General features: G+C 38.3%; 1 protein-coding gene across 3 annotated transcripts in view; it reads right to left on the bottom strand.

Moving 5' to 3' along the window:
• The window catches only part of TTC39B (tetratricopeptide repeat domain 39B), a 145,854-nt gene that overhangs the window by 21,889 nt on the left and 109,331 nt on the right, over positions 1-14,634 (bottom strand). For all 3 annotated transcript variants that reach the window (XM_061132624.1, XM_061132626.1, XM_061132625.1), the window contains 8 exons: positions 13,250-13,355; positions 11,693-11,758; positions 9,625-9,733; positions 9,019-9,086; positions 8,869-8,928; positions 7,095-7,256; positions 5,556-5,647; positions 2,495-2,621 (listed from right to left, as the gene is read on the bottom strand). In XM_061132624.1, coding sequence (XP_060988607.1) covers positions 2,495-2,621; positions 5,556-5,647; positions 7,095-7,256; positions 8,869-8,928; positions 9,019-9,086; positions 9,625-9,733; positions 11,693-11,758; positions 13,250-13,355 — 790 coding nt within the window. The remainder of the gene's footprint in view (positions 1-2,494; positions 2,622-5,555; positions 5,648-7,094; positions 7,257-8,868; positions 8,929-9,018; positions 9,087-9,624; positions 9,734-11,692; positions 11,759-13,249; positions 13,356-14,634) is intronic.

The raw sequence follows: 14,634 nt of genomic DNA, 5'->3' as shown, positions 1-14,634 counted from the left end.
AATGTGCTCTTGCTTGAAAATATTTTTCTAATCTTCCTGGTAGTTCAGTTCATATTTTGAAAGGTATGAAGTAAGCAGGATAATTAGAATCTCCTTGGAAATAAATAAATGGTAAAATATGTTACGATTGTTTAAACAGCCTCTTACAGGGAAGCAGTAGAAACAAGGAAAATACACTGGAGTCGAGTGACAGCAAAGTCATCTTCACCTTTTGGGACTGAAAACTAAGATCACAACATTCTTGTTTTACATCTAAATTTTCTTATTGCTAATCGTGTAAGAGTTCAATAACTTTTGGAATATTTATTTAAACTGATGATTTTTTTAAATTTTATTTGTATTGATCGAACATTTTATCAGAAAAAGAAAAGTTTGTATCTGAACTGGTCATTTTGTGAAATACAGGATTTTGGTAAAATTCCTAGTTACCACAAATTCAAGCCAATTCTACACCCTTAGCCCTGGAGAAAGAAGTGCTCTGAGTCAACCCTCCTTAAGGCCCTTAGTAATCAGAGCAACATATACATCATATGTATACACCAGCATCTAAGTTTTACGATGGAGAAAGGACTATGGTGCGCTAGAAAAATCCCAGGGATGTTCCGTGACATGGAAAGAAAAAAATCTCCCAGCATTAATCACTTGATAGAAATGAGGTAGGAATGGAGCTGAAAGGTGTCATGGGTAAAACAGTAGCAGGCTCCCATTTTAGCTGGAAAAGGAGGATGTTTGGTCATTTTTGTGATTTGCATGGTGTTCTTCTTCTTACCTGTGCTCAGAAATGATTGACAGAGTGGCCATATTTTTATCTCATTGCATCACAGGCACAGACCAGGCACAACCTGGTCTGAGGGTTCTGTTCTCTGAGATTGTTTTTCTTAAGTAGGAAACACCTGGGCTGAGGTACTATGTGCAGGCTAGCCCCCAAAGGACACCTGTGAGGAGCTGCAGTTTTCTTCTCACAGAATATTTAAAGAGCTCCTATAAGTCAATGCGGCTTCCCTGGTGGCTCAGCTGGTAAAGAATCCGCCTGCAATGCAGGAGACCTGGGTTCGATCCCTGGGCTGGGAAGATCCCTTGGAGAAGGGAATGGCTACCCACTCCAGTATTCTGGCCTGGAGAATTCCATAGGCTGTATAGTCCACGGGGTCACAAAGAGTCAGACATGACAGTGACTTTCACTCACTTTGTAACTTATAAGTCAATGATAAAATAATAAATAACCTAATAAAAAAATTAAGGAAGTAAGCCCATGAACAACAATTCACGAAATAAGAAGTAAAAATGAACAAGCACATGAAAAACTCAATCACACATTAAAAAAATAAAACACTGTTGGTAGGAATTTAAATCAGTACAGCCCTTCTGGAGAGCAATCTGGCAATGTCCAAGTATTAAATGCATATGCCCTTCAACTTGGAATTCTACTTCTAAACATCTCTCCCAGAGAATTATATGCCCATGTACAAAGAGAGCTATAGAAGAATATTCATTGTAGCCTGTTTGTGGTAATAAAAACTGGAAACTAAGCAACTATTAAAGGGGAATAATTGAATATACTCTGGAATAAAAAAAAAAAATCAGGAACCTCCAAAAAAAGACAGCAGATGTCAGCTTGCACTAAACAGTTTCCCTGTGTTACTTGACTACTCACACAAACTAGACCCCAAAAGTTACTGTAATTTGATATATTCAGTACTTTTTAAAGAAATCTGCATTAAAACCATTTAACTTGAAATTGTGCTTTTCATGAAGCCTAACCTAAATGGCACATTGATCAAGAAGGGGAGCTCTAGCATTAGGCTACAACAAGCCACCAGCCACTTATGGCTCTGGAGCAATGCGGCTGGTTCAAACTGAGACACACTCTAAGCATAAAACACACACCAGGCTTCAGTGGATGAGCACAACATAAAAGAATGTGAAATCTCATTAATAAATTTTAGAGATTACATGCTCAAATGACAAAATTTTGCATGTGTGCTCAGTCGTTCAGTGGTTTCTGACTCTTTGCAACCCCATGGACTCTAGCCTGCCAGGCTCCTCGGTCCGTGGAATTTTCCAGACAAGAATACTGGAATGGGTTGCCATCTCCTACTCCAAAAATTTTGCATAAACCGGGTTAAACAAATATTTTGAAAACGATTATCATGTGTCCTTCTACTTTTTAATTTTTTTACCTTTTGATTTTTAGGGTAGCAGCTAGAAAAGGTAGTTACATATGTGGCTTGCATTATAATTCAACTCAATTTCAACTATGCCAACTCACCTCTCTCTGTCTGAATTTCCTTATTTGTCAAATGAGGCTACAAAGAAAAATTCCTCTCACAGAGTTACTGTAAGACTTAAATGATATATTTTATAAACAGCCTTTATCAAACACAATGATTTTTAATTGAGGAAACTTCACAACAAAAGTTAGATGTTCTCCCTGCCCCTGATACTAGATAATATATTTCTAGGATGCAAAGAGTAAGTAAATAAAGGCAGATACCAGGGCAGGCAAAACGAGCTTCACGGGTGCTGGCAACGAGGGAGAGTAGCGTCGAGCCTTCCTCACAGCAAACTTCTCAGTAGGGATTGATTTCCCAGCAATTCTCTGCTTCAAGCCATCCACCTGTCTGTGAAGAGCGTCAGTTTCAGTGAAAGGTCGTTAGAACACATGCAATATTTATACCTGTCCCTGTTATGCCGCGCTCCCCAGAGCAGTGGATCGGCACCACCAGGAACCCTGTTCAAAATCCAAATTTAGGCTCCACCCCAGACCTAATAGTGGTTTCCCTGGTGGCTCAGATGGTGAAGAATCTACCTCAATGTGGGAGACCTGGGTTTGATCCCTGGGTCAGGAAGATCTCCTGGAGAAGGGAATGGCTACCCAACCAGTATTCTTGCCTGGAGAATTTCACAGACAAGAGGAATCTGGTGAGCTACAGTCCGTGGCTTCACTGGTAAAAGTGGCTCAAAAAAGGTCATCAACTCATGCATAATTTGAGAAGATATTTCCCAAGCATAAGTGATTTTGAAAATAATCAGCTAAGAACACATAGCATGCTTACAATCTTCCTCTCAAAATTCTATGAAATTCCAATTATAAAATTCACAAGCACAGAAAAATGGGAATAGAGGCTACATATTCAAAGGGCACTTTCTCATACATAGTCTTGTAAATGCACCAAACGGGTGGCCAAGAAGGAACTTAGGGAAATATCTAATTACACCACTGAAAGAAAGGGGAAGATGCAATGAGAGAAAAAGCATTCCATATGAAGACAAGCTTGTGTTACATTATTTCTGGGCACAATCTTGGGATATGGGTTTTTTTAATTGAAGTATAATTGACATATAACATTATATTACTTTTAGGTGTACAAACATGGTTTTAAACCAGGATGCCCATCATGAATGTTAATTAATATCAGTGGAAGAGGCGGTGGACATGTGAGGTGGGGGTTGAGGGAGGGGGTCAGAAGCATGCAGTGGACATGAAACCTCCTGATTTAAGGATCAGAGTCTGTAATGAAGAGAACATTCATTTGGGGGGATTCTCCTCTCAGTATCTCAACAAGTTAGATGCTATCACACATATAGCAGACTTCAAGCTTTTGCCTGAAAATAAGATTAGTTACATGTTTCACAGAAATTATTTTGATGCAGAGAAAATTTATTTTGGAGTGGAGGAAACTGAGATGTAAAAGATCCCGATATAGCTTAGCATTCCATTCCATTTGTTGTCGTGTGTGTGAAACAAGGAAATGCATTTTACCAGTAGCAGGTGGCATTCCATGGCTCCCACTAATGTAGATTCTACAGTTAGTATATACATGGTCCAGTTTCTAAAAAGCATGACAAAGTTGTCCTGGTCATACTTTCAAATCTGTCCTGACGAGTCTGAGGATGCAGACAAGCCATTACTTCTCATAACGTGGCCACAGAATATAGTATTCCATTAAAAGTGTATGTCATCAATTATGTTTAAAGAATGCAGTGGGGCTTCTCTGTCCCCCTACCTGCCTCATCTCCAGAGGTCACATCCTCCTTTCTACCACAGTCACCTACTCCTACTGTTGCATCTTAGGCCATTTCATCATCTGTAACTTTTCTACATCACAGCCCAAACTCAGGCACACCAACCACCCTCCTCATTATAACCTTGGCTGTTCTAATGAGACTTTTGGTCCTCTTGCCTTTCAACTCTCTCCCAACTCAGCAGTCTCCCTCCTCCCCGTCCCTCCATACTCCTGCTTAGCCTGCCCTGCAGACAATCTTTACTGCTGCAGGCTCCAGCTTATTTCCTAGACTCCCTTGCCAGTGCCTCGTTGTTGCACTCATCTTCCTGCAATGAGAACAGGTTGGTATCACTGTACATTCAACACCAACCTCCAATGAGCCCTCACACTGCCTGCCATTCCCCATCCTGTGCTTCTCTCTGTCCCACTCTCCACAACAACGATTTCAAACATTCTCCATCCTCCTCAGACCTCCAGCCCACTCCTTTCTCCTTCGCTCTCAACAGACAGCTCGGACTCCACACACGAGCTGGCATGCCTCTGAGCCTGCTCTGGACTTCTTCCTGCATGATACAACAGAGGACCTGCTCCTCCATCTAAATAAAGCCAGTCCTGCCATCAGTGCTTTGAAGTCTATCTCCTCCTGACTTTTCAAGAGCCTTACAAAGATCATTTATCCCATTTCCCACTTGAATGTACAACTGTCTTTTGGAACTGGGTCCTCCCCAGTGGTTTTGAGAATGCTCAGATCTCTCCCATTAATATATTCTTTGATATTACATCTCCCTCCAACTTTCTCTACCGCTTATTGTATTTATGCTTAACTCTGTTCATTTCTTTGTATCTCATTCACTCTAGCCAACCCCAGGCTGGTTTCCACCTCCATTCTATTACCTTATCATTTCCTGCATGGGATACTAATGATCTCTGTGTCACTAAAAGACATCTTGTCTTATTTTTTAAGCCTACAGCACACAGTATTTCCAGGCAGCCTCCCATCCAAGTACGAACTTAGCTTTCAGGATTAGACAATATCAGACGTGTTCAGGATGGTATGGCCATAGACGTCATCTTTTTTTTTCTTTTAATTCTGTATTCTGTGAGACAGATTTTGAGTAATCTGGATATTCATTTTACTTTGGCCTATATATAAAATGTAGCATTATGTCCTGCCAATATCAGCTTTGCTTTAGCTCGTTTAACGTGCAGCGCTCCTTCCCACAACCGGGTCCTCACATATGCTGTTCCTTTGGTCTGAAACTATATCAACACAACTCTCCACCTGCTTCTGCAGCTCCTTCAGACCTCATCTGAACTATTATTCCCCCTATGCTCTTATCTATGCCTCTCCTCTCAATGGGGAACAGAGGGACAGGGTAGTGTTGGTGATACAAGTATTATGGGTTTTTGCCTTGCTACTAGCAGTTCCAATCACTGGGAGAGGAAAGGACATAGGTTTACTAGGGAGTTTTGAATGTTTCAACATATCTAAGTGAAGGTGGTAAATGGGAGCTGGGTACATAGGTCTGGAACTCATCATGAGCTTACCTGAATAAAGTTACCACATCCTCTTTAGTTGCTACCACATCCTCTTCTGGAAGCATACTCAAAATTGCAGCTTTTAAGAACACATATGTTGCCTTGAGAAAAAGAAAAGCAGTAGTTAGAGGGCACCCTAGTACATGATATTTCTACCTTGTAAATCAAGAATGACCCACAGGACTTCCCTGGTGGTCCAATGGTTAAGAATTCACCTGCCAATGCAGGGCACGTGGGTTCAATCCCTGGTCCGGGAAGATCCCACATGCCACAGGGCAACTAAGGCTGGGCACCACAACTACTGAACCCAACAGCCACAAGTACTGAAGCCCCCATGCCCTCGATCCCATGCTCCGCCACAAAAGATGCCACTGCAACGAGAAGCCCATACACCGCAACTAGATCAGCCCCCGCTCACCACAATCAGAGAAAGCCCACATGCAGCAATGAAGACCCAGTGCAGCCAAGAATAAATAAATAAACAATAATTTTCAGAAAAGAATGAACTACAAATCTTCCAGATATAGTATCTGAGGTATCAAAGACAAAAAAGGGAAATGAAACCTCTTGCTACCTGTTCCAAACAAGATCAACACTTTCCACCAAATCTTAGCCATTCTCCTATTACATAACTTTAATGTTCACAGATGAGGAAGTGGACAAAATGAAAAAGAGATCATTATCTCATTCCTCCCAATTTCTCACAAATGGATCAGAAGGTTTTTAGAACTTTTTAAAATTGAAGCTTAATTGATTTACAATACTATATGAGTTTCAAGTATACAATATAGCAATTCAATATTTTTACAGATTATACTCCTTTTAAAGTTGTTATAAGATATTGGCTATATTCCCTGTTTTTGCAACCTTGTTATCTTATTTATATCTATTACTGTGTACCTCAATCTCCTTTGCCTATCTTGCCACACCTATTAGAGTGGCTATCATCAGAAAGACAACAAATAATAAATGTTGGCAAAGATGTAGAGAAAAGGGAACCTAGTATATTATTGGTGGGAATGTAAATTGGTACAGCCATTATGGAAAACAGTATGAAGATTCTTCAGAAAATTAAAATAGAACTACCTATGATCCAGCAATTCCATGAAAAGATATATACATCTCAATGCTCATAGCAACATTATTTACAAAAGTTAAGATACAAAAGCAACCTAAGTATCCATCAACAGATGAATGAATAAAGAATTAATTTTTATTATTATGAAAAGCTTCGTTATCAGGACATCAAAAAGTCTAAGAAAAATTATCAAAACTTGATATTTGATCATTTTTATATATAACTGAAATTCATCTTCAGAAACAAAGCCTCTTTGTTGAAAAGGGCTGCTTAGATGGCTTTTTAAAGAATATAGTGCTAAGGACAGTAGTTATAAACAGCAGGTACTTAATGCATACTTCCTCCTTTGATGGATCTCTACATTGAGAAAACAGTGTTGATATCATACTATTGAACAAACAATCCTAAACGAAAATCATTCTGTGCACTTATTAGCAAACAGATGACACTATTGAAAGTACTACACTTACCTTGGACCATTTACTCTCTTTGCAAAGCAGATCTGAATAGTAATATGCCTCCCTCCAGTTTTGTTGGAATACAAAAATCCACATCAGCTCCCAGTAACAGAGATGGTGAAACTGTTTCCATTCTTCTTGAACTGAAATGCATTTTCGAAATATCTCTTGTGCCTATAAGTCAATTGCATAAAGCTGATCATCCAGATATTAGACAAGGAGATAATAACCTAATGGAAAAATACATAAAACACTTTGTACAAAAAGAACAAAATCATGACTCATTAAACCACTCAGTATGACATGCTCCTTTCCTTACATGCCAACAATGCAGTTAAATTCTGTCTCCTCATTTAACTTTGTAGGAGGGCCATCGAACTTTATAATGTGGGAGTAGCAAAGTTCCTTCCTTAAGTAAGACATAAAATACAGAAGTCCTTTAAGAAAAGACTGACAATAAATTTAGAACTTCCAGAGGGTAAGATATACCTTAAAACAAGTTTAAGGCAATGGACAGACTGGGAGAAGATATTGCTATATACATAAGTGGCAAAGAATTAACACTTATCATACAATAATTTTACTAAAAAAGGCAAATCAATGGGAAAATTGTTAAAGATATAAATAGGAAATCAGAGAAAAATATATATGAGTGACAAATATACATATGAAGGCTTTTTTATTGGAAAATATAAATTAAAAATTAGATTATCATTTTTCAGCCATCATACTGGAAAAATAAAAGATAAATAATGACCAGAGTTGGCAAAAAGCATTGGAAACAAGTATTCTCGTATCTTTGGGCTTCCCAGATGGCTCAGTGGTAAGGAATCTGCCTGACAAGCAGGAGATGCAGGTTCAATCCCTGAGTCGGGAAGATTCCCCTGGAGAAGGAAATGGTAACCCATTCCAATACTCTTGTCTGGGAAATGCCACAGACAAAGGAGCCTGGTGGGCTATAGTCATATCTTTATAGGAGTTTAAATGGACTAGCTTGAAGTAAGGAGGGCAATCTGTCTGAATTTATTAAAATGCAAACATCTTTGACCTAGAAATCCTGTCAGACTGTCTTATATAAATATACCTTTGCACTGAGATGTACACATAATAATGTTTACAACAGCATTGTGTATAATAGCCAAATGTCTATCAATAGTGGACCACTTTAATGAGTACAGTTTATCCATCTCACGGAATGAAACCCAGCCATCAAAAAGAATGAGGAAGATTTAGATATACTGACCTGGAAAGAAATCCAAGATGTATTGTAAGTGGAAAAAAAATCAAATCAAGGAAAAATAAATATGTTTGTCCCCATTGTGTAGAAGAAAATTGTGTATGAAAGGCTCTTCACTCTTTTTCCTCAAGGGATTTAGTGAATAATTTCCTTTGATGGGGAGCACACATGTAGTACAATGAAGTTACCTTTATGGAAGGTCTAGATTCCAAAGTCAATATATAATACCAAGATGGATAGTAGTCAAAGTTTTCTGAAAGTCCCTTAAATTGCCCACCTGTATTTCTATATCCAACCCTGAATTGCCTCAAATACTTCATACATAAATGTAGAGTATACCCTACTATACATAGTACATTCACATTATATTCTATAATCTACTACACATAGTAGAATGCACCCACAAAATTAAAGTTTGGCTTTTTAATTACATATTTTCCCTCTATTTTTGTCTAGCACATACAGCTGGATTTGCTCATGTGGAATGAGTTTGCTATGCAACTCCACTAAACAGACAGGCCCCCAAAATGACCCCCTCAAATAAGTTACCTCTTCCACATTGCCTTTTAGCAGCTCTATCCGGCCATGATAGAACAACACAAGGGAGCCCTGCAGAGGAAGGGAGAAACAGACTGTTCAGTACTCAGCCCTGGTAGAATGATTATGGCTGAAAACAGACACTTGAAATTCTAAGCATACATTTGGAAACTGCTGGAGGTAGGGTTCAAGGAGACTCTCTGCTTCCACAACATTCACTTCTCCCGTACCTAGAAATTTAACAGGAAAAGCCTCAGTCTTCATGAAACATAGTCAATATTTATACCTATTTCTCCAAATTCCATTAAAATATATAGCAAAGACCTATTCATGGAAAACATGAAAACTATTCACTTGAAGACAAGTCCATCTATGACTTTAAGAAAGCTCTAGGGCAAATTCGTAAGAGCAGACGTGGTTACCTTCAATTCTTAATTGAAATTTCTGACTTGAATACCAATACGAACTATTTTTAACAAAAAAATTTAACTTTCTGCTAAAAAAGAAATGTAATATGCTAAAAACAGATCACCTTAAGCAAGTCTTGTAGAATTTTTTTTAGCTGAGAACAGATTAAAAAAAAATTCAATGAAAGAAACCCTCCACCCCTTCTGCTAAATGTCACTATGACAAAGTCACTATTTTCCATCTTTCTGAAAAAAAAAAGTAAATATAGACTCCTATCTCTTACTGATTTTCCTAAATTTTTACTTACTCAGATGAAAGATAATCAACTTTCAATGATGTAAAATGTAATCCAGTCCTTACCAAGTATCAGGGAGATGTAAGTATGAAAAGCTAGTATAGTTAAGCAGCATAGTGGAGACCTCATGCTTCTTCCTAAGGCGCCTTCCCGTAACTGCAGGATGCCCAACTCCTGTGGAAATTAGATGCATTTTAGAATGAAAAGAGCATCATATTCAGAGACTTTAAAATGCTAGCTCATATATCCCCACCCTCCACGAAGGTGGAGTTTATTTTTCAAGGGCTTAGAACAGCAGTAATAACTAGATAGCATCACCAACTTAATGGACATGAACTTGAGCAAACTCTGGGAGATGGTGGAGGACAGAGGAGCCTAGTGTGTTTCAGTCCATGGGGTGGCAAAGAGTCAGATATGACTTAGCAACTGAACAACAATGAACAACAACTAGAAACAAATTTTACATTTTAAATTGGCATAAGACAATCTCACATATTCTTATATCATGTGATCTTAGGGGGAAAAAGATAGGTTTCATTTTATAGAAAATGCTGTTATTTCTCTTATATAAATATCAATTTATTTAAGCATGAGGATCTAAGTATAAAATGCTATGGTGGGTATGAATATTTATGGTTCTATTTCTACAAGGATCTTTCCATCAAACAGGTCAGACAGTATTTGAACACATTTATTGGACCATGGTGAGGGCCTTAAGAAAGTTAAGTAGTGATTCTGAAAGTTAGGAATGTTTGAGCCTTGTTGGGAGGGAATAAGGGAAAGCTGTGTGGAATAGGCGACACTGATCTCAAACCTAATGGATTAAGAGGCTCTTAAGAGACCTGATTTGGGAGGGTGCCAGTTGGGAGGATATCTAAAACAGACACCAGCAAAAGCACGGTAACAGTAAAGCACAAGGTCTGCTTGGAAAACAACCAACTGCCCAGTTTAACAGAAACACTGGGGAAGCAAACACGACAGGCAGTAAGGCTAGAAACTTGGGCTAGAATCAGATGGTAGAGCCCCTGAATCCATGCTATACTTTGGACTTTATTCAAGGAGCAATTTGGAGCCACTAAGGAAATAAAGTGGAAGATGAATGGTCAAGGGGAAGGTTAACCATGAAACACAGAGTCTTACTTGATAGACCATAAATACATGATAGCCAATGAAGACCATAAATAGACGATCAATATATTATAGTTTATGAAGAATCTGGACAGTGGGATAAAAGTAGATGGGGAATTTACAGTGTCTTGTACTTGTTCTCAAACAATTCTTGAAACCTGCTCTCTTGACTAAAAGGGCCAATTTCTGCAATAAGGCAACTCTGGTAATAGCATGTTGAATGTTGATTGATAACTATTATATACTGCACAAAGAACCACACACAAATATAACAAACAAAACTCATGGAATATACACCACCATACGTAAAATAGACAGCCAGTGGGAATTTTCTGTATGACTCAGGGCACTCAAACCAGGACTCTGTGACAACCTCGGGGTGGGGTGGGGAGTGAGGTGGGAGGGAGGTATCAGAGGGAGGGGACATATGTACACCTATGGCTGATTCATAGTATGGTAGAAACCATTCAGTGTATGGTAGAAACCAACACAACATTGTAAAGAAATTATCCTCCAATTAAAAATACTTTTTTAAAAAAAGAAACTGATGGAAAACAAACTTCTTTGTTTAGTTTTATAGTAAAAACTTGTAAAAACACAAGAAAACCCAAAATACTGCAACCATGCTTGACCTACACAAACCATAAAATGGTAAACATGGAAATCTAGCCTAAGTTCTTGGTTTAGCAGGTGTTGCAAAAGCTTAAGGAAGTATATTTTAACCTCATATAAGTACTAAAGATCCAGCAAGCATCAACATTAGTCAAACATAAATTTTTAATCCCAGAATTTAGATAACATTAAGATAAAAAATTTTAACTTTCAATAGAAAAACCATCCCCTAACTCCCCCAAAATATGATTAAGACCCAAAGTCAGTTTATTGTTCTGCAAAGAAACTGCTAATAATTTTCATGCTAATTATGAGGACATGTTATACTTCCCTCATACTCAATAAACATTTTTTATCTTCTTTGTCAAAATTAAGAAAAAATTAATTTTGTACCCTATTTCCAGAAAATCCTATAAATTCTAGTAGTCTGATAATCCGTGCTGGTAAAAGGGACAGCATCTGTAAGAAAAAAAAAAAAAATACAAGTGTACTGTGTGTTAGAATACCTAACTATAGGGAAATGCTACACTCTAAAAACTTAAAATTTTAATGATTCAGTAACATGAAAAATTAGAACCAAGTTTAAACCACTAGAATGTCTCAATCACCACATACTGCACCTCCTATAATCATTACTCGTGACAATTTCATTTAGCTAACCTAAAAAATTAAAAACAGAACAAAGAATCTGGCCTTTTCAGGATGCTCTAAAGAATACTTATTCCTTTGATGTGAAGTGATAAAAGTGTTGAGAAGGTAACCCCCAGTGCCCACCTCCAAACAAGATTTATTTCAGCAACCTTTTCTAGGAAGCAAAAGTTGATATATTCTTCATGATACGCAGGCAAAACCCAGAAGTGGACAGCTATAGCACTACAGCCGCTCTCTGGGACATCTGAGTAGGACGAAGGGAAGTTCTCTTAGGGCAAAACTTCAAGCAGAGACCTGGTTGTTCACTTTGCTTGGAGAAGAAATGCCCATACATGCAATTATTGCTTGGAGAAGAAATGCCCGTATATGCAATTATATACAGATTCATAAGCCAATGGTTTGATTGGATGGTCAGGGATCTAGAAAGAACATGATAGGAGGGAATTCCCTGGTGGTCCAGTGGTTAGAACTCCAAGCTTTCACTGCCAAGGGCCCAGGTTCAATCCCTGGTCAGGGAATTAAGATCCCACAAGCTGTGTGGTGCAGACAAAACAGAGAGAGAGAACAAAGAACATGATGGGAAAATTGATGCCAAGGAGATCTGGGTAAGAAGTATATGGATATATCTCTTTGAATGGGAAAAAAAATGAAGATATTTGTGTCCCACATGAATGTTCACCAAAGGCTGTCCTCAGCAGAGAAGATTTTAATAATCAAGTGGGTAGAGTGATCCATTTCGTGGACAGCCGACAGCTATTTCCTCAGCTACCTCTGTCATCAACCAATGGGCTCATAAACAAAGCGACCCTGGTTGTACATACCAATTCCAGTCAAACCTTAAAAAAACATCAAAATCTCTAAATAATATTGAAATTGGACGGATATTTATTCAAACTCTTCATCTACCCCAGAGCATTATTACTATCCTTCAAGCTCTATTATTCCCTAACCTAGTTTCAATTCCAGAACCACCATTGCTATAGCAACAGTATTTCTGATGTGGGAATGGACCTGAATTTCAAGCTCCTTCTTACAAAAAAAAAAAAGTTACTAGTCCATTCAGAGGGCTATACGCTGCCCTTATTATACAATCCAAAACTCTTCTGAGCATGTGCAGAACTTTACAGCATATTCTGACCAGAGCCTCCCCTGGGTCACAACAGAATAAAGTGGATCCCACTCTAGCCACTTGTCAGACAAACCCAGGCAGAGGTGCAGGGTGAGGTTCAGATGCAACAGCAGAGGCACTGAAAACCAAAGGTTCTTTTATAAGATTCTGGTTACCTTCTGATTACTTACCAAATTAAAGGCCCCTATTCCAAGCTTGACACCCCCTTCAAACTCATAGAAGAACTGCTGCTCAACCTTGTTCTTCTGAATTACATGCAGGATTGAAAGACATTCTCTGGATTAAAGAAAACAGTTATACTATAAGTTTACTATGACACTGAAAATTAAAGTTAAGTCAAATTTTGCATTTAAGTACCATAAGATAGATGTCATTAGCCAAAACACTGGAGAATTTTTAAGTGGATGATGCTACGCTGAGTTTACTCTTAATGCTACCAGGTAATCATCATTAAAGAAAAATGACACACTCATTTCTACATTGTTTAATCAGGATCAATCTTTCTGCACTTAAAGCAAAAGAGAGTTCAAATACCAGCAGGCATGACTCAGGAGCCTCTTGGAACCTCAGGACTGTGAGCTCCCAGTTTCTCAGCAATGTCTTAGAGGAGATTTTCTCAGAATGCTCAGCCTCTCAGCTGCTGTGCTCCCTTCAGCAACCTATATTCCAGTAAGAAACCGAGATGCTACTGACAAAAAGAGTTGAATTTCAGTATGATTACTATGGCCTCAAACAGACCAAATAAAGAACTTGGAACTAGGAAAGACTGAAAGAGGAAAGTAAAGTTCACCACAACTGCCTGCAACTTTCTTCTTAATTTTCTCTCCTCACCCAAGCCAATCTTTCGATTTTTCACTTTAATTCCTTTCTATTCATTTCTCCCTTTCCCTTTGTATCTTGAATGCAGAGAGTATTTCATCTGTATTCATCAGAGAAATGCAGATGAAAATAAGATGTAAAAATTGGCAACAAACAAATTGTTTATCAAATTGACAGATACATTTTTTAAAGTAGTAAGAAATAGCCAGATATTACATATCACCTGATGCGATGCAATTATAAAGGATCCAACTTCATTTATGATATATTCTAGCCAAATGCATCTAAGTTGAATCTAGTAAGCCTATATATCTAACTTCCAGTTTACAGGAAATATAAGGAGCTAGAGAAATGCTATCAACTGAATTATATTTCCCCCAAATCCATATACTGAAGTTCTAACTGTGCCCCTCTCCCAAAGTGTGACTATATTTGGAAATAAGAGATTTTAGGAGGTAATTAAGATTAAATGAAGTCACTGTAAGTGGAATCTCTCTCTCTGCTCTGTGAGGAAAGAGTGAGAAGGTGGCTGTCTGCAAGCCAAGAAGAGAGCCCTCACCAGAACCTGATATGCTGGTGCCCAGATCGTGGGACTTCCAATCTTCAGAACTGTGAAGAAATAAGTTTCTGTTGCTTAAATCACTCCGTGTATGATATTCTATTATGGCAGCCAGAACCGACGAGAGAACAAGCTAAACTAAAACTCAAGGAAGCCACCAAACAAAGCTGTGTGTAT

Source organism: Dama dama, chromosome 29, assembly GCF_033118175.1.
Source record: "Dama dama isolate Ldn47 chromosome 29, ASM3311817v1, whole genome shotgun sequence".
NCBI lineage: Eukaryota > Metazoa > Chordata > Mammalia > Artiodactyla > Cervidae > Dama > Dama dama.
Note: the sequence above shows the minus strand (reverse complement) of the source record. Positions and strands in the feature narration are given on the sequence as shown.